The sequence below is a fragment of the Onychostruthus taczanowskii genome, unplaced genomic scaffold (assembly GCF_017590055.1).
Source record: "Onychostruthus taczanowskii isolate IOZ18803 unplaced genomic scaffold, ASM1759005v1 scaffold10, whole genome shotgun sequence".
NCBI lineage: Eukaryota > Metazoa > Chordata > Aves > Passeriformes > Passeridae > Onychostruthus > Onychostruthus taczanowskii.
This window is the reverse complement of record NW_024496526.1, coordinates 8,490,112-8,516,561: the sequence shown is the minus strand read 5'-3', so window position 1 is coordinate 8,516,561 and position 26,450 is coordinate 8,490,112. Positions and strand designations below refer to the sequence as shown.

The 26,450-nt window shown below is 42.8% G+C and overlaps 1 protein-coding gene across 10 annotated transcripts in view; it reads right to left on the bottom strand.

The window, feature by feature from the left end:
- The window catches only part of KALRN (kalirin RhoGEF kinase), a 473,687-nt gene that overhangs the window by 34,036 nt on the left and 413,201 nt on the right, over positions 1 to 26,450 (bottom strand). For 8 of the 10 annotated variants that reach the window (XM_041406207.1, XM_041406244.1, XM_041406235.1 and 5 more), the window contains 12 exons: positions 22,349 to 22,632; positions 21,477 to 21,581; positions 16,198 to 16,328; positions 12,572 to 12,638; positions 11,210 to 11,313; positions 8,755 to 8,824; positions 8,089 to 8,175; positions 7,137 to 7,229; positions 6,009 to 6,059; positions 5,617 to 5,694; positions 4,548 to 4,733; positions 1,351 to 1,522 (listed from right to left, as the gene is read on the bottom strand). In XM_041406207.1, the coding sequence (XP_041262141.1) occupies positions 1,351 to 1,522; positions 4,548 to 4,733; positions 5,617 to 5,694; positions 6,009 to 6,059; positions 7,137 to 7,229; positions 8,089 to 8,175; positions 8,755 to 8,824; positions 11,210 to 11,313; positions 12,572 to 12,638; positions 16,198 to 16,328; positions 21,477 to 21,581; positions 22,349 to 22,632 (1,428 nt within the window). Of the gene's footprint in view, positions 1 to 1,350; positions 1,523 to 4,547; positions 4,734 to 5,616; positions 5,695 to 6,008; positions 6,060 to 7,136; positions 7,230 to 8,088; positions 8,176 to 8,754; positions 8,825 to 11,209; positions 11,314 to 12,571; positions 12,639 to 16,197; positions 16,329 to 18,037; positions 18,134 to 21,476; positions 21,582 to 22,348; positions 22,633 to 26,450 lie in introns of all 10 variants that reach the window. The other 2 variants (XM_041406297.1, XM_041406217.1) reach the window with 2 other exon arrangements.

Sequence of the window (26,450 nt, the reverse complement as noted above, 5' to 3'; positions counted from 1 at the left end):
ACTCTGCATCTCACCAGTATATTTAAGGAATTATTTTGCCATGGTTGCATGAGGCTGTTTCTATTCCAAGTCACAAAACCCAGTATCAAGTTGTGCCATCATGGGTGAAATATATTTCCCTTCTCAGCTCAGCCACAGATTCTAAGCTGTCACAAACAACTTTTGCATGTAACCCCTTCCCAGTTAACTTCTGAAAAGTAAAATTAAGCTGAATTAAAATTTTTAAAACCTCCACACTAAAGAGAAGGGGACCTTTGATGTGAACTGAAAGAACCTCTTTCCATTTTGCAAAAAAGAAAACAATTCACAAAACCAAATAACAAACCCTGCCCCCAAAAAATCACAAAACCTAACATTGTTCCAAGCCCAAACATCTTGATTCAAGCAAATATGTTTTATTAATGAACATGTATTAAGCTATTAAATATAGAACTCTAACATAAGCTCTATAAAATATGCTGTTATGAAATGAATAGTGCAAAGCAATCTTGGAGGCAGCCAGAGCTACTTTGTTGCTTCCAAGCAAACAAAAGAGATACTATTTTTATATTTTTTTCTCTAGTCCTGTTCCCTTCTCTTTCCCTCATCAACTCAGGAGCAGGAAGACTCTAAAATTGTTAACTGAATTTGATTCCTCTGTATTTTAAAATTACACACTTTTGTTGGTTGTGTGTCTGGTTTTTGAGAATTTTTTTTTTTTTTTTGAAACATAGCTTTAATTTGAAATATGATTTCAGACTACCTCAGATCTTTTTCTACAGCAAAGCTGATACTTTGGAAAGGCCCCTTTTCATGCACAGCTCCCATGGTTCCTAGGAGAAACAAGCCCTTGCCCTTGTTTCCTTGCCTTTTTTTTTTTCTTTTTTTTCTTTTTTTTATTTTTTTTTTTTTTTTTTTTTTTTTTTTTTTAAATTGAATGCTGCTGCAGCCCTGCAGAGCTGGGACCTGTAGGGGGGTGCATGGTGGGGCAGCCTTCATCCCACCTCACATCCTCAGCTGGTAGCAAACAGTGAGGTCTAACAGGAGGCTCCTGGGGATAAACCAGGTCTGAGTAAATGAGAGATGCTGTGTAGACACAGTGGCAACCTGCCTTCATCATGATCTTGAGATGGCTTCAGATTTAAAATCTCACTGTACAGTGGAAAGCAACAGGTGACAGAGCCCTGCAAACCCCAGTACAGAAGCACCACCAACAAAAGCACCACCCCCACAGGGACCTGAGGAACATGAGCCCACTGACACATGCAGAAGTTGCTCAGTAATTTTCTCACAGAGGAAACAAGGACTTAAAGATTCTAAATCCCATTTAGCACTACAGTTTGGGAAAGAGAACAAAGAGCATGTACGTACCATTTAGGAAATCTCTTTGTGTGTCCAGGACCTGGTTGATGTCCTGTACCCAAGCTTGCTGAATTTCTGGATTAGCTGCCTGCAAAATGACTCTCTCTGATGTTTCCCGGCTCATTAGAGCAAACTTGCAGGGATCATTGTCCACATTTTCTTCAATGATAAGGTAGTTCATCTGAAACAAGCCAAGGGAAGCATTTTACAGGGAGCATGAGCTAACATTACACAAGAATTAAAACTGTTGTGAAATGTTCCTGAAAATAATTAAGTGCAATAAAAGAAACTGTTAGATCATAATAAGAAGAATTTGTCTCATCTAGATATACCCAGATAGATCTAAATCTTAAATATGATGCTTAATAAAGCTCTGACAGATGTACCAGACATCCACCTGCCTTGTCTTGAATTACAGCTTCTATTTTAAGTAACTCAGACCTGACTGGTGCGCTTTAAATTTACTGAAACCCCTAAATAGAACAAAAATGTTCCTATTAATATGTTAATAAAGTCTATCATTCCTCCAATTTAAATAAATGTTTATATTTCTTGTGCTCTGATACAAAAGTCTCAGTAATTAGTGCATTTTAAAAATGGAATAGACTGTGCACAGGGTTATAATGAAAAAAAAGAGCAATTCTCCTGTGATGCTCCAAAAGATCTTATTTCTAGCAGACTAGAGTCATCTGTGTGCAATCACTTCACTTGACTGTAGTCACAGATACTCTTTCTGGAAATCATATGGATGGGAATTTTGGCTGCTGTCCTGCCCTTAGGAGGCTTCTGTTTTAAGTGTACTCATAACTTTAACTTTTCCTGAGATACTTAGGGTAGTAAACAAGAATAAGTTGGCATAGCCTCCCAAAAACACAAGAGAGGGAGTGTCTTCATGTCAAAAGCAGACAGCTCTGAAGACTGAGGCAGTAATGTCCCTCAGAAGAAATCCATCTCTAATTAATCTGAGTATCTGCCAAGATATGGAGATCCACTCCTCATCAGAATATTGTCCAGCAAGATGGAATTAGCATCTTTCTTTGCTTCTGGGGGTCCCTGTGAAGTACAGTGACAAGCAGGAACTCCCCTGACATGAGGACATGGAAAAGACAAGGACACACAGGTGAGCCTGGACAGTGCTCTTGCTCCTGCTCTGAGCTCATTTTCCTCTGGTTGACAGCCAAACCAATCCTGGTATGACTCCAGGTAAAAGACGAGTCCCCTAATCTCCTATTTGTGTCTCAGGGAGATGCATTCATCAAGGCTTTCACTTAGGTACTTTGAGAGCCTGAAAGGTGTCCAACTGAGCAGTGCCTGAGAAGGGATGTGCCATTTCTCAGCACCAAGGATCTGATTGTGTAAAAAAGGATTCTTTGCTAATGCAGGACAAGATGCTGAAGCTTCTGTCACAGTTTGAGTGTGACAGACCTTGGAGAACAGTATCTGGGAGTCCCATCTCACTGACAGACCAGAACAGCTGCATTTGAAGTCATATGCACTCTTTACTCTGTGGCTGTGACAGAGGAAAGAAATGGGATCTGTGGAGCCCCACTGCAAGGTGGGGATGCTCAGAGCCCAGGGAGGCAGGGGATGGTCCTGCTCCACTGAGAGCCACAGCTCTTCCCTCTGGGAAACAGACAAATGTAAAAGCACTGAGAAGCTCAGGTGGGGGCTGGGAGGGAGGGTGTGAGAGCTGCTGGCACACAAACTCCATGCTGAGCTGGGGAGACACACGTGGAGCCACAGGGGATCCCACACTTGCAGTAGACACTCTACAGGAGAATGAGCTGTTTGCCAAGTGGAAGAAAAGGGGCTGGAAAATTATAATACAAAAATTTTAAACTCAGGCAGTGGGAACAGCATTTCTTTCGTAGGCTGTGTAACTAGAAAAGCAACTCATACCCTTGAGGCAAGCTAATTTTATTGACATTAGGAGAGATTTATTTTTCTCTCTTTATCTACAATATACAATTCAGGAATTGTTTCCTGCAGATAAAAGCCTCATTGTTATACATACAATAAACTGAAGTAAAAATTATTCATACTATTTCCATCTCCAATTTTAATAATGATTTAAATCAACAAAAAAGATAAAATCAAAGCTGATCATCTAAATGAAGACGACTTCATTTGTACACTTTGGGTTTTCCCTGTATAGCCTATTATTTGGTTGGAAACTATAAAATACACTGACTTGCAAATGGATATAATGGATATAAGCTTTTCAGTAAATGCTGCTGTTTCCATCAGCCAAGATGACCTCATTTCAGTAAATATGGTGTTTACTGTAAATCTGTTTAGTTATATATGTTAATATGCATTATTTCAGCTGATAGTATTCTCTTCTATTCCGTATTAATGCACCATTTAAAATTTAGAGCAAACACAATGCATTCTCCCATGTCTCTTAACCTGTATCTTTGAAAAGGAAATCAATGCCAGACTGGTTTCTCAGCTTTGAACGACCCAGAAATTCATATGAATCACTGATTTTGCTCTTTCTGCAGGCACAGCAAAGGCTGTTCTACCAGGAGATGTGCAGCACTCATTCACTTTCACTGACCATTCCACAGGTTAACTTTGCATTTGTTAAACAAAGAAGTATTTGTGGTGGTGACTTTCAGTTTTTACTTTTAGCTCCAGCCCCATAATCTGGACAGATTATTTAAAACCAAAATTAATTTCTCAAAACTCTCTTTATAGTTTATCTCGTTTTGTAATTCCTCACAGCTGTATTTTTAGAATCATGTGTGATTTTATTTGTCTTTGAAACATTCTTGCAACATCCAAATTTGTACTAAGAGCCCTCACCCAAATTAGGGAGAGTGTTTCCAGAAATATCATATTAAAGGCTTAGTATTGACTTATAGTTTGGCCTAAAATGACTGTTTTGGATACTGTACCTTCATTTACCTTTTATGATCATGCATAAAAGCAACTATTGTAAAGGTCCTTTGACTACTGCAGGTTTTGTAGCAATATTTGCTAATTCAGAGCTATGAATGAGAGAGGATCTGCCCTGGCTATGTAAAAATTGTAAAAATTACTGAATATATTTAGATACCCAGTGGTTTACTTAGAGATGGTCTTAAGCAGCTTCTGATCCACTGAAAGGTAAATGCAAATGTTTTCTGCACATTGCTGTCCCCTATGACAGGATGAACTTTACGTGGCCATCAAACAGAATATGCTTCTTCTGCATTTCTTACCTTTATGCTCTTCTTGAACATGCAGCCTGGTGTTAGAGACCCTTTTCTAAGGAGCTCACTGAAGATAACTATTTGCTCAAAGAGAAACACCCTGCGCTCCTTGGGCCGAGACTGAACCCCGGAATCCTGCTCCGTCACGTAGAAGGTGTCCTGCTGCAGCAGCTTGCCTTGAGCTGTCAGCTTGCCCTGGGAAGCAGACAGGGCACCAACATTACAAACTCTGACCCACTGTGATCCCACAAGGTGATATGCTCTATTTCATGCAGCCCAAGTTTTCCAGGTAGCCCTGCATGCACGTGAGACACATCATATCCCCTCTGAGTTACCGAAGCAGCAATCCTGTGAATCGTGACCTCAGCTGAAGACAAACAACATAGGTTTTCCTTGCTCTCATAGCCACTGTGTATAGAAAACCAACAGCAAGAGGTCTCAAGCAGACTGTTTTGTACACTTCATTCCACATCCTGTTCCCATTATGTTACTGTAGTGCTCCAGCCAAGAGCTCTCCATTATGCCCTAAGCCAGCAGTCACTGACACAACACCTCTGAATCTGCAAAGGCCAGGACCTACCCGTTTGCAGTGCCTAAGACAGTAAGACAAATCTTAATTCATTTTGGAGATAAGACCTCTCTCCAAAGCCTACACTGGCTTAGTTATAAGCCACAAGCTGTACTCTGTGGGGTTTTAACTCCCAAGTCTCCTCCTGGATGTTGTTCAATTTGGTGGGAGCTGTTAACATGTTAATAATGCCAGGTGACCTTACTAATAGGCAGGGCAGGTTGGTTCATCACTTATTTTGCTCTGGTAATAGATATAATAAGTCTCACTAAAGCTTGCAGAAGCTTTTACAGACCTCAGATTTTGAAGAAACAATACGAATTGTCACAAGATTAGAGTGAGAGGTGCGTGATTCCCCCACCTTTGAAACCTCACCAAAGCATGCAGTTCAGCACTGCAGAAGAACAAGCCCTAGATAAGCACCTTGGGTAGACTGTAGAGACAATCCATATAAAGAGAAAGTCATTTTCCTTGCCTAGTTATTATTATAAGAAGAAGGAAAATGCATACCTCAAAGCCTTGGAGGCGACCCAGGTTCATCATGTCATTGCAACGTTTTGGTACAAGGCACATTAATTCAACTGCTTTCTGTTGAGGAAAAGGGATGTTGCATTATTACAAGAGAACCAGAGGGCTCCTGAAAGCACAGTGTCAAATAATGAAGTTCAATAGCACGATTGCTGTGCTTGTGGCAAGGCCCTCATGAATAGATGTCTAAAAGAGGATGGTGCAGGACTAAAATGCAGGACTGCACCATCCTCTTTTAGTTCTGATTTAAGCTAAGAGAAATACCACATTTAGAATACCAGCAGGATCTTCAGCTATTGTCAAAGGAATACTGGGGTTTTCATTTCTCCACACAGAGTCCCATTAGCCCTATTGTCCAGGTCATGAAAATGTACCTCTATCTCGGAGCACTCCAGACCAGCTTTTTCACTGTACCTCAGGAAGTCCTGGAGAAAGCAGAAAGGTTTGCATTAAGGCACTTCAGAAAAGAGAGAACAAAAGACACCAGTTTGAAAAGGAAAAAGCATATTCAGCATGTGATTTTCTGAGAAGAAACTTGCTAATATTAATAAATTTGTCTTCAGAGATTGCTGAATGTCATAACCACTTTAGAAATATGGAAAAGGGGTGTGGATGATTGTTGAGAAGATCACAGAAAAAAAGACAAAGCTGGGGTTAGACCTTGGGATTGCTTATTTGGTCCCTGTCTTAAGCCACAAGACCACACACACACACACATGAAGATTTTTCTTTTCCTTTTGGCATTTTGGGGAACACACTGCTGTGCCTTTGCTAGTGTGCAATTCCCAGACCTGGGCTGATGGCAGCCTGCTGGGGTATAGTCCAAAAAACAGGAGAAACCAGCTCAGAGCCCCGGTGCTGCTGGAGATTACAGGGTGGGTTCAGACGTGCCTGATTTCAGATCTTGGCTTCAGACCCCTCGCGATGAATTTTCGAAAGTGCTGCGTAATTGTCATTATGGATAAGTCAGCATAAACCAGAGTGGTCAGGCTCCTTGGGAAAAAAATTGTGGTGAGCTCCCCAAATTTTAAGACAACAGAATATTCTGAAAAAAAGTTTCTTCAGCTAATTTGAAGACAGATATTCAGAAATGGAGGCTATAGCATTTACTGGAAGCATGCCATTCAGCACCTATGACAGACTTTAGCAGTACGCTTGTGTATCTTTGTTCCAGTTAAAAACAAAATGAAAGTTTGCTCTGAAACTTCAGAGGAAGAAAAGTCCTATTTGAAGTGTACTCTTCTATAAAAAAATTTCAAAAGAAAGTTTAAAAAAAAACCTGTTTACTATCCTAAATTACAAACCCCTCACACAGATGTGGCCTCCTGCTCTCTGGACACTTTCCACAGGTCTCTGTCATTGCATGCCCAGAGAGCAGACCCCTCTTTCCTCTTAATTTGATGAATTCATTCCTCAGTTAAGTCTAAGGCTGATTTAAAATAACAGCCATCTAATGCAACATGCAGACTAGAGTTAAATCCAAACTGTATTTTTTCACTCACCTTGAGAAGAAGCTGGTATTTAGTTATTCTTTGAATGGGTTTAATCAAAAAGTCACTGATGGTCAGCCGTTGGCTTATTTCCTGCTGAACCTCCTAAAAAATGAGGATTAAAAACAATTGCAAACAATCACAGAGTAAGACAGACAGCACGATAAAACGTCTCAGCAGAGACTTACTTCCACTCAAAGTTGGTCTGTTCTTAATCTTTTGTTTGTAAGAGGGAATTTCTGAGGATTTAAAAATCTGGCATATCCTCTTTAGGCAAGGCCTGGGTAGAAGCTGTGACTGAGCTGGGAGGTGTTGGGAAGCTCAGGATCCCTCCTGCTCTGAGCTGAGCCAGCAGCCCTGTGAGGGCTGAGGGTCACCCTCCCCACTGCAGTGGGAATTAGCTCCCCAGTGAGTCCTGCAGAGCAACCTCCTGCTCTGGGCTGAAAGGAAACATCTTTCCCTTGTTAAACGAGCTTCTTTCACATTACTATCAAAATGTGTCTAGTCCCAAAGACTTCTTGAAGCAGACAGAGTTACTGGGGATTTATGAGAGACACCACCCAGCTCCAACAGCTTTTACCTCCCCTGTTGTTTGTACACTACTGATTTCAAAGTCTTGTTTTACTTGGAACAGAAATTAGTGTATTTGTGGTACTCTGAGGGCCACACACAGTTAGTATATATATAATATACAGTTAGTATATTTATTAGAAACATTAGAAATTATCAATATTTATTAGAATTATCAGTATTTATTATCAATATTTATTGGAAATTCACAATATGAGAATTTGAAAGCAATTAAATAACAACACTTTCTCCGTATGGCAGAGACCTCAGCACCACGTGCAGTATCAAAATCTTCAGGAGTTTGTTTTAGGCAAACGCCACAGGTCACAGAACAGTCTCCTTGACCTGGACTCAGAGGTGTAAGCAGTAATAATGTCCAATGAGCTGTGCTTACCTCAAAGTACGTTTCATACTCAGCTACTATATACTCAGACCGGGGCTTGTTTTGGCAATACACCACATACATGTGCAATCGCCGCTCCTGTGAAGGCAAGAGGCACAGCAGCCACGTGAGATATTGGCTACCCTGCTGGTATTAAAAGGTGCCAGAAAGTTGCTATGATATTCTCCTTGGAGTTCCTTATTTTTGGTTTGATCAAAGATTTAGTTTGCTAAAGCAGGAAAGAAATTTGGTAACTGGTTCTGTTCTCCACATCTGCACTTAGGCAAGGGGAGCTTTCTTTCTGGGTTGTGGCCAGTGAGAGATCTTACACCAACACTGACAGGTCTGAAAGTTCCTCTAGGGTTATGCTTTGGCTAACATCACATGAACATGTAAATTGCAGCAGTTGGCAAGTACCTGCCATATTTGTATTTTGGCAGATGTCCTTGAGCACATCAATTTTGCCCCCCAAGTAAGTTGTCTGCAAGAAAACAATGATTAATGCCTTAGTGCAATCCAGCTGCCCACTGAAAATGTGTAACTATAGGGAAACTTTATGTTTAAATTCAGTTTGCACACATAAAAGTATCAAGTCAACACAAACAAGTGTTTTTGAAAAGGAGGCATCACACCCTAAAAGGCAATTATAGTAGATACAGGAAACAAAATAAAACTTACATGCTTAATAAAAAGCTGTGCTAAACGCTCAGGTTCTTGAAGACATTTTTCCAGTTCACCCAGGAAAAAGCTAAAAGAAAGGATATGAACACTTCAGAACACTTTAGGTCATCCCAGCAGCAAACTAGTCATCCTTCAGATGTAACAGTGGCATTTTAACTCCAGCATACAATAATAAATTAAAGGGTTAGCTTGGCTTCAGCCCTTAATGGTGGGATTTCTAAATCATTAGTTGAGAGCTGTGAAATGTGGAGGTCTTGTCATGCAAACTGTCTGCTCTTCTTTACTATGACAGTGGTTTCAATTTTCAGAAAGGGCTGATCACTATCTGATTGCAAGAGTTGCTTTCCTTCACTGAGAGCTCCCAAAGTAAAACCCTCCCATATACCAAAATGTTGAAAACTCAGCTTACGAAAACTCCAGTTTTACCAGGAGTTCTCAGTTCCATGAGCAGATTTGGAGTACTGGTCAACATGAAAGACATTGCTATATGTTTCCACCTGAATAAATCAATCAACATGTGTTGCTGGTGGAGTTATGGTAAGTTCTATTTCCCACTGTTTTTTCATTTCATAATAAATCACAATATCTAATTCACAATAGTCACAGTAGTTTATAAACACCATCTCCATCTTGACTTGCAGCTTCAGGGCTCAAATGCCTTTATCAAGAATATACTGGGATGCCTAAAAGTGAGGTGAAAACTTCAGAAATACGCTAGATTTTTCTATCTGGTAGGCAAATTCAGACAATCATCCTGTCTGTGATCTTCCTCTTTTTCATTTCAGGATTTCAGTCTCAAATTTCAGCCTTCACAGATTTGCAACAGTAGCCAGATTTTGTGAGAGGACATGCTTTCTGATCCCAAGAAATCTCAGAACTTCAAAAAATGATGCAAATTGGACAGATGTCCCAATTAAAAATCTCCATTACTACCATTAGATACAGCTACTTCCATAACCCAATCCTCTATAAATGCTACATTCATCTGCATTTAAATAGACTTCTTGACCCAGATATACAGAGCTAAAAATAGGGAATCTTTCCATTTGTGTTACAGAAAACTCCTATCCTCACACTTAATCAAGGAATGGCACTGGTAAACACATTCCATTTTCTGGTATCAACCTAACATAAAATGAAGCTTTCTCTGACATTTTTTACTTTGTGCTCACAAGGTCATCTGTCAGAACATAAGGACAGGCTGTGGGATAAGCACCTATGGGACACATGACAGCAAGGATACTGTGCTTCTTGGGTGAGGGAAATGTCCAGAGCTGAAGGAAGATCCAGCCTAATGCCCATTGTTCAAGTCTGTACATGCATGCTCAAAGTTTACTTAGTTGGAGCTGTGGAGAATGTCTGAGTGACAGAATTGAAATGATGACCATATTGCCCATAAGCCAGGCATTGTTCACAAAGTTACATGGGAAATGGCCCAGGGCTTGTGTTTCCAGCAGCTTTTCAAAATCTACTCCTGTGGGTAAGATTTTCAAGGAATGGAGTTCCTAACTCAGACCCAAAAGCATCAACTTGGCCAAAGCACGCAAGGGCTTTCAGGTGAGAAGGACTTTGAAGCAATTTGCATTTTATCACCCTTCTAGCCAAACACACTGGTATGATCAGGCTTCATGATGCCATCAGCTGCATGTGAAGATGTTGCTGAGACACAGGAAGGAAACCTGACTTTCCAGACTGCTACTGCCTGTCAGCAGGATGCATTGAGGCTACAGCTGTGACCCAAGAAACTCAAGAAACTTATGACAGCCTCAGTAGCTTCTCTGAAGATCCAGTGAAAACCCCAGAAGCAGCAACTCCCTGAGGGTGATGCTGGGAATGTTTATGAGCCCGGGAACTGTGGATGGACCACAGGGAACCTCCCAGGCAAGCCTCTTGTTGGGGCTCCGCAGCAGGAGTGACAGAGCAATCAGCAGCACAGACACAGGGCAGCCTCCTGTGTGAGCACCCTGTCACACCGACCAGCTCTGCTGGCACGGTGTTTGAGCCAGCATAAAGCTGTACCTGATCACAAACAGCATGACAAACACCCTCCCATGGAGCCAGGCAGTGCAAAGCTATCACATGCCAAAGTTCTTTCTTCACTGGGAGAAATGATTTCAGGTAAGCACGCCGCCTTCCATCACGCACTTGTGCTGGTTCTGGCTGGGTAAACAAAGCCCTATATCAGGATTTAGGGTATTGAGAAACTGTGGCTAAAAGGACATGAATCAGAACATCTTCTCAGGATTCAAGGTAGCCAGGATTTGTGATGTTATTAAGCAGCACTTACAAACCAACAGAGACAATCTAAAGAGAGTCCTTTGGAAGTTCAGCCCTGAATGACCTGATGATATTCAATTAAAAGCAGCTTAGACATACAGACACCATATAGTGCAATCCTCTATGGACAAGAGGTTAGAAAGGTGTTTAAAGCAGAACTAAACCAAAAACTTACTCTTTGTGCCAGTCATAGATCTGGTGAATATTGCCAAATACAATCTTGTCTTTCCCTTTCATATCTTCAGAAACTCCTTTTTCTTCCATCCTCTTCATGAAGCCCTTTAGGATTAAGGATCACTGATTCAGCAAAGGACACATTTGAAGGGGGAGCACAATTACAGTCTTTTTCTTTTTTACAGAAGCAAAAGTTTAATGCCAGGATTTTTTATGTTGAAAATGCTTAAAATACCTTTCATACAATTTCAAACCAGAAACCTAAGCAGATACTTTTTAAATTACACAGTTTGCTTAAAAGAAAAAGATCTGTTTAGAATATCTGCAATACTTACACAAAACATTATTAGATGTAATTGAAGTGACAAGTGCACTTGATATAAGTTGAACAAAGTAGTTTGTCAAGCTCTCTGCTCAAGAGGAAGAAATCAGACTCTATAGAGTCTATACAGTCTATAGACTGTATAGATCTCTTCCATTCATCACCATGAGTATCTTATGGGAGCACAAAGCCAAGCAGTAAGTTTAGAGTCACAAGAATAGGATTTCTCACACCTCCTGAGGGTTTCTTTGTAAGTCTTTGGAGCATGACAGCCCTGTCAGGTTTGCCAGTGGTGCATACATAACACAAATGTTTTCAAGTTTGGAAGCTGTTGAAAATCACTGTTAGATAGACTGATAATTCTCTCTGGACTAGTGAATGCCACTAGTGAATCACATGTCTCCAGTTCTGAGGTCTTGCTGGGAAAAAAACTGAACCCTGTACTGAGTTAGATGTGACAGGTGATCCCTAGGGATCAGACAAATCTTTGAAGTTGAAGCTTAAAAAAGAAGACTGTTTTTAATGCAAAAACCCCTCAAACTCTGTTTTACCTCAGACTTTTTTTTGCAAAACAATAATCTACAGGACACACATGCACTTCAACACAGTTCCAGGTCCAGCTTCTGGAAAGGCACTCAGATACAGGACATAAGTTCAGGTGCAAATTCAAGGAAATTATGTGTTACCATTACCCAATATGATGGGAAGAAAAGCATGAAATATGTGGTAGGATCATAAGTTAATTCTCCACCAATGCCTCCAAAGCTGCATTACAGCACAAAGAGTTTGTCACAAGTAGGGTAGCCAAGAAAAACCTTTGCACACTGGAATTGAACCTAAAATACAACATTTGCTAGATGGAAACAAAAATAGTTTCCAAAGGCATTTCTTCTTGTTTCTGTCAACATGGGAAGGGGACCATGGAAGCAGACTGCAAAATAAAGCAGTTTGTTTCTCATGCTGTATTTTTTGTTGTCACTTGTCAGCATGGTGCTTTTTAGTGGGAAAACATTTTGCATAGCAGGGTTTGCTTCAGCTCACCTCCACAACAATTCCCAAGTCTTTGACGTAGTCTTTTTCGGTCTGCACCAGCTCATTTAAGACAAACCTAAATTAAAACAGAACACACAAGTATTTGACCATATTCTTGATGTTACCATTTGCTCCTTTACCACATACAACCTCACCATAACACCCCATCATCATCCAGATCAAATAACACAATTCACCCTTCACTCAGAGCTCAGTGGAATGCAAGAGACAAAAACATCACATGTCAGGTCAGAGCAGTTTCAAATCTCTTAACCATTCTTTCCTGCTATCCCTCTTTCCCACCATGTCCCAGGATGGTGCAAGAGCAGCAGCACAAACAGCTGCCTGTACCTTAAACTACCCCTCCCTGATCTCCTCTCCCCTTCCCCTGTGCCGCTCCCCTGAGAACGATGGACACGTGTCCTGACCCATTCTGCAGCAAGCAGGAGTGGATTCCTTGCCCCAGTCCATCTGGCTTCACCCAAGATTCATCAATAAGTATCAATTTGGAAGTTCAAACACTCTGCTGTCATAGCTAAGAGCTTAATCTTTTGGAGCAGGTAATCTATGTGTGGGTGTCCAATGTTTTAACTCTGATTTCAGAGCTGATAACCCCAGGTAGGGGAAGTCACCTGAAGAAGGCCTGATGCATGCAAACAACAGCAAGCTAAAAAAAGCTCCTCCTTGGTAACTCAAACTGACTAATCACATAATGTTCTTTTGAGGATAATTTCAAAAAGTTACAGCTTACTGCAGACAGTGTGTCTCTCAATTATGCCAATACCTAGATTTGGCATATGACAAGTAAACTCCATCTGTCCTCAAGTTTGCTATGGCAGTAACAAGGCTAACAAGACAGAGGAGTGCTTTCATGTCTGATATTGCTCTGTCCACATCAAACACCAGACTGACCCACTTGAAGGGATAGGGCTGAGAGCTAACAGTGCTAAGATAAAACCTGGAGAGAAAAAGCCAACCAGACCGGCACTTTGCAAGGAGAGATTTAGTTATGAGAGGCTACTGAGAAAACAAATCCTGCTCCTGCCACGCTTGCAATGTGTCCCTTGCTCAGACAAAGCAGAGGAGATACTTTGGCCATGTGGCAGAAAAACGTCAAACAGCTTCTTGTCGGTTTGAGACTGAAATCCAGCCCCCTTGGCAGCAGGCAGGACTGGCAGCAGCCACACCAGACTCTTGGGCTCTCCAGAGCACTGTGCCAAGTTGTGCCTGGGCAGCAAACACGTGTGAGGCAAAAGGCAAGAGGCTGCTCTTTCCCAGAGCACATGGCCTGAGCAGGCATGTGCTGCACAGCCCGTCGGGCTGCCTGACCCACCGTGCCCTTGGGACAGGCTCCACAGTCCCCTCTGTCCTTGGGACAGGCTCCACTGTCCCCTCTGCCCAGAGAGGAAAGCCAGGAGGGGACCTTCCAGCTGGCACCACCTCTGTTTGCATGCTCCCAACAGGCACAGAGAGCTGTGGAGGGAATGGGAGAACCTCTCCCAACTACAAGGTTACTGCAAGGATTCACCCTGCCAAGTTCTGCTCTAAAAATGAAGCAGCAGGTACTTATAGTACATAACACTGCAGGACATGGAGGCAAGTGTGTGTTTATTAAAAATCACTGCAGCAACCAGATTTCTGGTGAACAGACAAAACCTGCCCATTCACACCTCTACTACTATTCAGGCTCTGCAACTCCAGGGCTTAAATTCAGCACCAGGGTTCCCTCTGCTCCTCTCTTCCTACCAAGCAGGAAAATCTGCCTTGACCATCCCTACTCATTCTCTGAAGCCTACCTGATGCAACACCTTAGAGGTACTCCCAAATATGAGGTTTCTAAGACACATGTAGGCAAAAATTCAAGTTCACTTGTCTCCTGCTCTGATAACAGGGAGTGGACAGGGAGCTGTTTGTGAAGTGCCCTGGTCCCCAGCAGGTATTGACTACACAGCTGTATTTAAACTGACATGAACAGGATTTCTGACTGAGTCTGAACAGCTGGATATCTTAGAAACTCTGTGTTAGACCTATACTGCACAATGACACTCAAAAAGACTATTGTCTTACTCCTCACAGAAATGCATCAATCAAGCCTGATGGAATAAGGAGTTTCCTCACACATGCTGGCATGGATGTACTGCCAGGAATAGAGGACATTGCTGCCTATGCCTGTGTTGCTGTTTTGTGGGGATTGGAGGGTCACAGCTCGAGCTGGGAGATCAGCTGCCTCACATGACTATGGAATTAAACCCAGCAAGCTCCAGGGACACAGAACACAGACAGAAATGAGCTGGAAGGGAGACAGATATCTTGTGCTGAAAGCCACTAGCAGGTGCTCCTAAACATCCTGGTGTTTAGGAATTCTGGCAGCTACTAATTGCACATATTAGGCTGCCAGTCCCCTGCCAGAAGCGTTCCTGTAGCTGAGCTTACAGTGGCAGAGGTCTCTGCACTAAAACTGCAACCTGCAGTTAGCCAGACACCTAATTAATGAATTGCTACCAGAGGAACTCCAGATCCTGCAATACTGAGGAGCTTCTAGGAGACAGTCATAGGCAGAGAGGTTCCCTGCAGGAAGGCTGACAGCTGCCTTGTAGAAAACTTCTGCCATTCAGAAACACATTCAGGACTGTGTGCTGCTGGGAGTTGCTCCAGTCCCTCACTGTATCCCTTCTCTGGCTTCCTGCAACAAACTGCAGGAGCAAATGATGGCTTTCACAGACCTGTGACACTTTACTCCTACCTCATCTTCTACTCTTAACCACCTCCTTGTTCTTCCCTGACTTGGCATCTTTCCCAAATGGGTACTCTTCTGCCACCTCTCCCCTTACCACACTCCCATGAGAGCTGTATGGAATGTTCTTTTCCCCTCAATCTACCACTTGATTAGATCATTGCAGTTACTGTTGTTAGTGGAAGAGGTGATACAAAGAAAACAGCCACCTCAGCTTTCTTTCATATAATTCTTGATCTTGTTGCTCCATGTTCTTCAGCTGAACACACATTTAAGAAATGCTTTAATCATTACAGGCTTTGAAGGAATAAACATTATTTTTCTTAAATTTAAGGCAGTGTACAGCTAATTTAGAAAAAACAACTTTCATGAGTAGTCACCACTTCGTTTTTCTCCTATTACCATGAACATGAGGGTTTCTCAAATGGAACTTTCTTTTCTGTGGCATGTTTCCAAATGAATCCTGCCTCTTCCTTTGCTAATAATGACGGCAAAAAAATATTTCTTTCAAAAAAAATCCTAGAGGGATTCTCTGTTCTTTTTCTCAAAGGTAGCTAATAAGGTCAACCACATATCCCCGCTCTGAAAGCTGATTTCACCTCTGGCAATGCAGTAACTATCAATGCAAACATCTCAGTAATACCTGTTGAGCTCTTCAGAAGTTTTCACAGCAATAGATGTTTGCTATCTGGTGTAAAAGCTGTACATTTTAGAATGATGATGAAATTCCTGTGTGTGGAAGTGATTTTATGAAGTGTTTTTACATGTTAAGAAAAACAGGAAGCAAGCAAGGTTTTACTCTCAGTTCCATGCTCACTCACTGACTACAAAGTACTCCTGGAGAGCTGCTGTGTGTCCTTCTAGAGAACATATTTTGGAAAGAACCAGTAACACAACTTACATCCTGCCTCTCATTGCTTTGGCTTTTTGTTCCTCTTCAAGGTTTCGTGGGGGAGTTGAAGGCGTCATTCCTTCATTTAAGCAGCCAGTGGCATCTTTTAAGCCTCCTCGGTAAGATCCTCCTTCAAGGGTCTAAAAAAACCCCAAAGAACAATAGAATAAACATTCTCCTTGAACTTCAGCATCAGTATTCAAGTCACTTCTGCAACCAACACTACAAAGTATTCAGAAATACTCTCCTGCAGAATTTCATAAAACACAGCCAAACTAGTTTTAGGTTGATGTAGGACCCCACAAAAAAAGCCTTAAAGCGGAGTTGTCATCCTCTTGTTAGAAGGTGGAAAAAGATGTTCCAGTAGATCTGAGAAAAAAAAAACTTCTTCCAAGTTATTTCAAATCAACCTGGAAATATCCTGATATCTCAATCAGGACCACTGGAAAAAGATGTTCCAGTAGATCTGAGAAAAAAAAAAAAAACCTTCTTCCAAGTTATTTCAAATCAATCTGGAAATATCCTGATGTCTCAATCAGGACCATTGTTAGGCTACATGTGGTTAAAAGCTCCTCTGCCAAAAGCTGAATGGGGGATCCTTGTAGTAAAATAAAACACAAAATGGAAATAGATGGACACATAGTAAGGTTCCACAATAATTAATGTTTGCTCCAAATCCCTTGAAATTAGTTGTAATAGTCTAACAGACTGCATGTGGAGGAGAGAAAATAAAATATCATCAAAAAAATATGTCTGACTGGATTAATGAAATACTTTTCAGTTTGTTAGTCCCTCAATGGAATAAAACTATTTTAAGTGTATTTTCTGGGAATAGCCTTCTTGGTTTCCCATGCCACAAAGAGCTCCTTTACAAGTCACGCCTTATCAAGCACTCTGTGAATGCTGACTCTCCTCATGTACCAACATCTTAAACTGAGAAAATACTAAAGTCTTCTGAAATGATTCACTAGGTAAAGATGCTTCTTCAGAGTTGCAGTAATTTAATGATCACTGTGGGGATTTTTAGATTTTTTTTACTCTCTTCATCATTCCAGTAGATGTAAGGAAATGAACCCTTGTAAGCTTATCATATCCCTTCTTGTTAATGATGTTAAACTTATTCAGAGAAAGCATTTAGCTAATTTTAGAGGTCCTGGGACATGTAGAAAAAGGTGTAGCTTTGATATTAACATTTTTGAACTGCACTGGGAAAACTTAAAAGCAGCCAAGATATGAGACAGGATTTACTCCTTCTCCACCAGACATGGGGATCAGACAGTGAGAACACACGATATGAAATTTTTGAACTAATTAATCCCAGGGCATTTTTATTGCTTATTCCACTCCCTGCAAGAAAGAGTTGACAGGGCAGATTAAAAGTGACATATGAATCTTTGTAAAATTAAAGCACAGCTGTGATACTTCAAGCAGTTCTACTATTTAGAGAGTCTTTTCATCGAAACCAGAACACCAAACAAATTCACGCTGGGTAGTAAAACCCCCGTGCCTCAGAACACGCTTTAAAACAAACAAAACATCCCACTGTGTAAAATATTTGAATACTAACAAGACCCCAGAAATTGTACAGTAGAGTAGCTCGTGCTCTGCAAAGCCCACTGCAGAAGTGACTTTTGACTATGCAGCACAGAGCCTATGTGAAATGTAGGCTTCATCCCACAGGGGAGCAAAATATTGGACACTACTGAGAAGCAGAGCACACAGGGTTAATAAAAGCAGAGCAGATGAAGGTAGAAAGCAAGGAAACCAGAACAAGAGGTAGCCTTTAAAGCCCTTCCTCAGAGTCACACTGGGCCTGTTGTGTACATGGTTTTCACAACACTAAACTTACCAGCTTAGTTTTGACCAACTTTTCTATTGCACTGACAAGATCCGCAGCAGTTGGGACATCGGAGGAGCTCTGTCGAGCAGCTAGCAAAGAAGAGGACTGCAAGACACCAGGTGGCAAAGGAAAAGCAAGTTAACAGGATGAGAAGGGAGAAGGAAACCAAGCGGTCAGTGAAGAAGCTTCTGAGACAGGAGAAGGAACGTGGAAGGGGAGCTGGAGGGTGAGAGGGACACATGCAGGTCAGGTGAGCGAGTGCTGCTGTGTCAGACAAGCACGGAATTGCCATCCACTTCTGGCTGCACATCTCCCTGCAGCAGCTCCAGGACTGGAACCAGGGAACAGCATCAAAGAACTGAAGCTCATTTACAAACAGGTTACAATTCACTTGAAGTTGGTTCCTCCTTCTAAGGCCATCTACGGTCTTACAGGCTCCAGAAAATTGATTTTCTTACTGCAAATGTAAGAAATTACCCCCTCTCCCGTACATGCATATTTGATAAAAGTAGTTAAGCAGAAAGTACACACGGCATTTCAGGCGGGGGGAACAAATCATCCCCCATCCTTTCCCCACAGATCAATTGCAACTCCAAATGCACTTAGGATGACATCTCCCACTCATGCAACTTCAGTCATCTAAAACTCTTCTGTCCCCTCTCTGTAACCCCTGGAGATAAAACACCCCTACACGTCTCACCTGTCCTGGGCATCCGGCACAGGAGGGCAGAAAAACTGTGTTTTAGTTTAAGATTTTTGCTCTACAAGGGCAAAATCACCCCTTGATTGCTGTCCTAAGAAACCTCTGAACACCCAAACCCACTTGGTAGCTATGGGAATTGGGATTTATTAGCTCACCTGCATATACATTTCTTCTAAAGGCAACACAAGCACTGACTAAAACTACAAGCCCTTGGACAATCTCCTTTTGTTGTCAGGCTGACACAGACTAAAGCATGGCTAAATTTTTATAAATTATGAAAAAGCTTATTCATCCCTCAGCTGCTTAATGAAAGTATTGTGGAGGGCAGCTACTTCAGTGAAGTCACTGTGCAGGTGCCAGCGAACACCCATCTGAGATTAAGAGTGCTGGGGAGGGAGATGGGGGAAAGGCATGGCAGGAATTAGGCAGCTGGCCACCCTGTTTCAGCAGCCCTTTGGGTGACACATGCCCAGGAGAAGGGGAAAAAAAAAGCAAAGTAGATTAATTCTAACCAGAAGCCTTGTGACAGAACAGAAACATGAACACACTGCTATTCATCAAGATGTCTTTCACAAATAATACATCTAATCAACAGTTCTAATTGCAACAACAACAAAAACTACAGGTAATCAGCCTGGTAATTGAGGAATTAGGCTGGTAATGCAGGAATCTCATACTAATGTAAAAACTCAACCTGCCTGTTTCACCTGCAATGCAGACAGATGTGTCTAGGAAAAAAAAAAAAAAGACTGAAAATAAGGACTTTGAAGAGATACCAGACAAATACATCGATGATAACTGCCAAACATAGCCATTCTAGCAGGAGGAGTCCAATTTTTGGAGGCACTAACATCTGTTGCTGTCACTTATTTTAACTGAAATTGCTCAATATCTCTGAAAAGTAAATAACTGCAGGATTCTGAAGGAAGCATGAAAACATTTGCTGCCTACAAGAATTCCAGGGTTAAATAAAACTTCTGTGATTGAAAAGAGTCTGCTTTGAGTGGGACAAATAGAAATAGGGTATTTCTATTCATCAGGAAGCAAATGATGAATTTCTAATACAAAAAGATCTTGCAATTTGTCTTTATGAGAGCCTCATACGGGCAAGTGGGGGCACAATTACTGCTGCCTGGCAGATGGACTCAGGGAAAAGTGTCACCTCCCATACCTGTAGTGTCACCTCTCCTACCCACACCATAGCTAGTGCCCCACACTGCTGCTGCTGGGCCAGCCTAAGCCCATGCCTGTAAGCACAGAGGGAGCACATGAGCAGGACACTGTGCCCAAATTCACAAAATTAAAGAGCTTTCAGCTCCAGCATGGCTCAAACATTGCTAATATGGTGCTCCTGTGCCAGGAAATTCAGGACCTTATGGGCTTAAGTTTTTCACCCCTCTGAGAAAATGTTGAATAGGGCAAGAAAAACAAGAGGAAAAAAGGGGTTTCAGATGCATCTTGCTCCATTTAATCTTCTGTTTTAGGAGTGGGTGAAGAAAAAGGATGCCAAACACTCTGTAAAGCTCAGACATCTGAAGCAGAAAACAGCCTAGTTCCATAACATTTATGCTGTCAGAAACATATTTAAGAAATACTGAAATCACATGGCATGTTGGACACCAAAAACAGTGACCCGAGCTGCAGCACTTCTGTTTTTCTTTAAAAACAAAACCAAAATAAAATCATCTCCCCAAACCCAAAAAGCAAACAAAGCCCCAAACATTTAGCTAAACACCATGGGGAACAAGCTGGGAGCAATTGTGCTGGGCATGGATCCACCAGGGCTCTGCTCCGTCGACCTTTCGCCTCTGCCCCTCACCAGACAGCCATGAGCACACAGAGCACTCCGAGGGCAGGAGTCCACAGCTCCAGCTGCTTCCTTCTGCTCCTGCTGCCACCACAGTGTCATAACATTTCCTGACAGATTAGCAGCAAGCCCCCAAATCCTTTACTCCATCACTCTGCTCCTTGAGTCCCAGAAATATTTACATCCTCCTCTCTCTGTATTTCCAAACTTCTGCTTGAACCTTCCCCAAGAACATTCTGGGTTGTTTTGGTTTTTCTTTCCTGACAATTTATTAATCTCCCCTATCCTTGCCTCTTTGCCTGCAGCAATTACAATCAGAGGACAGCAACACAGAAGTGGCAGTGCTAAAAACAGATGCCAGCAGGAAGGCAGGAAACTAAAAAACAGGAGGATGGTTTTCTACAAGGGAGATGACAGCACCAGGAAAGGGTGGGGGCACACATACAGACAGGACTGGCTGTGAATGCAAACCACTGTCTCAGCCATATTCACAGGTTCTCATTCCGAGTCCAACACAGGACTCTGCAAGCCAGCTGCAGGGCCAGTTACCACAGCAAATCCTGACTTAATGTCAGAGAACTACCACCACCAGCATGGTGCCACCAAACACCATTTCCACTGCTACAGGCAGACATCAGCAGCACTTCTCAAACAGACGTAGCAAACACACATTATCGATCTGAAGGGAGTTTCTGCCCACACACAGCACAGGCACACCATCAACCTGCCATGAAATGGGATGCCAGGGCTAAATTGCTTATCTAGCACTGTTTGTAAATTCACTTGGAGAAAGGTATTAGATTATGATTTGTACACAGGAGACTCTTATAACCACAAGTCTAGGCCCTTGATACCAGAAGACCACCATGAAACCACTGTGATATAGCTATGCAAGAAATGCACTCAAACAGAAAAATTATATATAAGGGAGGCCTTACCATATCATCTTGGGTTGGATCATTGTCAAAAATCTTCATGGGAGGAGGAAGAGGTGTGTGAGACTCTTCATCTGCTTCATCTTCTCCCCAACCCTTCTTGCTCTTCTGAAGAAAAGTTAAATATAATTAGAAACAGGGACAGGATTCTTTTATCTTTTCAGTTCAATATTGTGCTGGATGGAGGGAATTGCAGGTAATAGAAGAGAAGCAGTAAAGACATAAGGTTTTGCTGTTTAATCCTGGTACATTCTAAGGCTTACAGAAATACAGTTTATAGGTCATTCATACAGCTAAGGCAGCTACATCTGTCTGTTTTTCATTTCAATAAAAACTGTTTGATGTACAGTTTTTAAAATGTGTTCCTCTTATTTGTGTTCAGTTAGTACCTTCTGCATTGCTGGCTTTTAATTCCTCATTCACTTTATCAGGAAAGTACCATTCTGTGGAGAACATGCCTGAAGAAAAACTGCAGGTACAGCTACATAGCAGATTTAACAGAGACATGGCTATTTCTTGGAGTATTTTCTCTCATTAAGGAATTACACTGCCACGGTAGCATAAAGGTGATATGAGCCTCAGCAAAAAGTGATAACAGCTGCTCAAGAGTAACTTCATTTCTGTCCATGGCAGCTTTCTAATAAGCTATTAAAAAACTTAATCAAAGGACAACAATACATGCAAACTGTGAAGCACTATTCCCTGCACATTCCATTGCTCTTTGGATGATAAAGCTGTTTGCAACAATGCAATTTTATGTATGATTCGCTGTTCCCTCCAGACCCTACGGGAACTGCATTTACTCAAGCATGACTCACACCCCATGGAGGAGACGCTATTTCCCATAAGGAACACCAAGAAACACCAGCACACACCTCATCTGCGCTGTCTCCTTGAGGAGTGGTTTCATCTCCAGTCTTTGGTGAGCCAAGGTCAAAGCTCTTCCTGCCATCTCGCACCTTCTTCTGTTTCTTGATGTGGCTCTCGGTCTTCCCGCTGTTCAGGCGGCGCACGGGACTGGTCAACCATTTCTTCAGGGTGTTGGTGGAGCGCTTGGGGCCCGGAGAGCTCTGGATGGAGTTGAGGGATGGCTGAGGTTGTAAGTTGGCCACCGAGTCAGACTTGCCCCCGTTGTCGTTGGCAGAGACGGAATACGCGTCTGCAAGGAAACGGCGCAGGTGAGACCTCATCCCAGCAGCCCTCTGCTCCCGCGGCACCGAGCGTGAGAGCACAGCCTGCCTTGGGGAAAGGCTTTGTGACCTATGGACTTTATGCAAACTTTATTGCACACCACAGAGAGGAATATGCCCTGCAATGGGCATTTCCCACAATCTCACACACCTCTCTCATTTCCTACCGCACTATCTGTCCTTACGGAAGATCGCAGACAGCAGAGTTTTTTATATGAAGGGTTTTATTCAGGTTTGTTTATGGAAGCCTGATTTTCATGCTAAGTGCTGAATTTCTCAGCTTCTTCCCACAATGTCATTGTGAATTGCCAGGAAGAAAATAAGCACAAAAAGGAGACCTACTACAGGAGACCTGACAGCCACCAACACATTCTCAGGTTCCATAATTGTTTCTCAGCTGTTTCCCGACCCCAGTGATATGATTTACTTAGACTACTTATTAACTTTGAAGCACCTTAAAATTATCTCCTTTGCCTCTGAAAGCAATCTGTCAGAAGAGTTCACAAATTTGCTAGAACTAAGAAAATGGAATGAACAATTACAAAAGATGACAAACTGTTCAAACCAAAGGAAACTCTCAATAACGTTTAAAATTAAAAAATAGTTTCATTATATGGAAGCAGGAGATTCTGCTGAACTGCATCCAACCTCAGTTACTGATACACATGTCCAGACTGGCACCTCAGAAAGGGCTGCAACCTTCCTTACTCCAAATGCAACAGACCAAAGATGTGCCAATGTCAGTAAAGCTTTAAAACCAAAACAAACAAATTGCTCAAAGATTTCCCAACTGCCCTTCAGGAATAAGTGCCCTGCTTTTAACTTTCTGAAATCACGTTAAGGCAACTCCCTCCCCTCCCGATCAGGGTCTGAGATGTTTAATCCCACATAGTTTAAGACGAAGATTTTTTTACAAAATTCAGACACTTGTAGGAGTCACACTCCTACAAGAAACATCTCAGGCTGTACATCAGAGAAGAGCCAACTGATGTGATCAAACATTTTTACATTTTTATCTCTGAATCTTTTATCTGTCCCAGCAGAAACGGAAAACCTAAGTTACAACACATGAAAATAGACTGCTGCATCCAGACATTCTCAATTCAGCAATAAATACCACTAGAGATGCTGGGTTGCACACGTGCTGATGGAGAGCTACTCTTGCAGAGAACCATTACCTCTATTGTTTTAGAAGCCAGCTCCTGCTACCTGCATGCAGAGATCACATCCCCTCTGGGCAGAGCTGCTGCTTGCAGCTATCTGTGCACGGAGCAGAGATTGCATCCTGCTTTGTCTGCCAGCTTGCACAATGCAGACTGTGAGAGTCAGAATGTTTTATAGCCATACACAGCATCAATCAGACGTTGAACCAGTAAGTTATTACATACCTCAGGTCAAAGGTTAAATTTTAGAACATACAGAAATAATTTTAACAAGCTAGAGAAAGTCAAAGTTAATTTCCCAGACAAGAAGAAAATCTCAATCATCATCTGTTTTTTGACAAAAGGAGTGAGGGCAAGAGGAACTGAGAGGAGAACAGGTTCCAGGTGGAGCTGATCCCAGGTGGAGCTGCTGGGGATTTTCTGGCATTCCTCTGTAAGGGCAAAGTAGCAGTCTTATCTCCAAAAGGCCTGGGTTAAGCCAGCTCCTGCTGATGTTATTTCATGTACGCGAAGTAGCGCCAAATCAACGAGTGACAGATAATGTTTGTCAGGGACCAGCTTATCTTCCACTCAATAGGCTTTGGATAGCTCTCCCTGGCAGGCTCCACGTGATGCTCTGTGAGTTTATCAGCATGCCTTGCGTCAGCAAAATGCAGGGTTTCACCATGGTGGGTTTGATTTTCCAAGTGCCCTCGTGCCCCTGGCAGCACTGAAAGCCCCACAGGCGGTGGGGGAAGCTGGAGGGTTCTTGGCCAAGGGGCTTTGACTGGTGCCCTCGAGTGCCCGTGCTCCTACTGCTGCTGCAGGAGGACTGACTTTGGGAATTCCTGAAGCAAAGAGAGCTGGGCTGCAGTCAGAAGGAGAAGCTGTAAGTGATTGCTCTGTGGGCTGCCACTCCCAGGATGATTTGGGGGAGCAGCTGTATCACAGACTCACTGCTTTTGCTGGAATTGGGCTCAGTGGGAGGAAGAGGAGAACCAAGGATGAGCTGATCTCACCACATCTCAGCTGATGTACAGAGAGGTTTTTACTACACCTGTGTAAGTAACACAGTCCAAATCCCACCTCCAGTCCACAGCACTTTGCTAATTTAACTTTTGGTAAGGGAAGGGAGACTGATGAAGCCTGAGACAACCCCAAGAGTTTATTACTGATGTGCCAAGCCTATCTCAGCCCAGCAGGCTCAAGGCAGGGCCAAGTCCAGGAACCACGATGCCTGTGAATGGGCAGGGTCTCTTCCCAGCAGAAAACACCCCAGGTTTTACCAGCAGGGTCAGGCTCCAGACTTCCTGCCTCCCTCTCCTTTGCCAAGCACCACAGCCACAGCTGGGGCACGGACAGACACACATCACCCCTCCTGCCATGGCACTCTTTGCTCTGCTGTCTTGGGGAAGTGATGGTCAGTAATCCTTCACTCCCAGGAAGGCACTATGTGGGCAGAGCCAGCCCTAGTCCCAAGCTGGCCCACAGCCCACCCTGCCTGCTTGTCATAATTTTGACACCCAGAGGCAGGAACCCTCTGCAGACTGAACATCAGAGTTTCAGAGCCACCAGCCATAACAAAAGCCAACCCACAGGTTTCCAGAAGGAGGCTGTTAACACTATCCAATGATCCCATTTGAAATAGGCTCTGGATTTTCCTGCTCAAGGTCATGCCTTTGGTGATGAAAAAGGCTGTTTACCAAAGGGTTACTGCATGCTGGTCATGCCATGCAACCCTGTCAGATATGAAGTTCCCTTCTTTCTCCTTGTTTGCTGAACTGCCCAGGCTGAGCACGGTAAGGCACCTGGGACAGAGCCCACACTTTGCCTGGCCCATGCAACCAAGACTGGAAGCATGGCCTTATTTTGCCTGGTAAGGCAGACTCTGCTAGCTGGGGAACAGGCAGGGAGGTGGGACAGAAAGGCTGGCATGAATTTCCCTTCTCCCTAGCCACCATGAGAGCCCTTCAACATTGGGTGACTTATCTCTGCCCACACCCGACACTGGTACAAAGCACTTCATCTCACCATCCCAATTCCCATGGCTACAAATGTGCCTTATCCAAAAGCCACACCAAGAATCCACACACAATATTCATAACCTTTTCTTTCTTTTTCAAAGGAACTGAAAATTTGGATACATTTGTGAGCAAGTCACATTTGCAGTTTGCCAGCCCTGCTGAGAATGATCTCCTTTGCACATAAAGCAGGTCACATCAACATGGTTGCAGAGGCAGGATTGGAGCTGAAGGAAGAGCAGTGCTCACAAAATGAGAGAAAGAAACAAGAAACACAAAAAAATCTGCCAGGAAAGACCTTGCAGACAACCTCCTCAGCCACGTGAGCTCTGCTTCTGCGGCACACATGGCTACAAACATATTAATCATGACACTTGATACTGGCTCGAGACCCAGACACCAGGTGGATCGAGCGGAAGAGAAGGACACGTTACTGTGCTCTTCTTGCAAAGCACTAGCACATATGTGCTTTGCAAACTGCATTAGTAGAGCTCTTTGGAGACAGTTTGTTTAAGAAAAGCCAGAGAGCTTTTGGGGAAGATGCAGCAGCTCATTGTGTGATAACTGAGGCAGCTGCTGCAGCCCGCGAGCACCAGAGGAGCAGCGGCCGTCCCCGCACCGCAG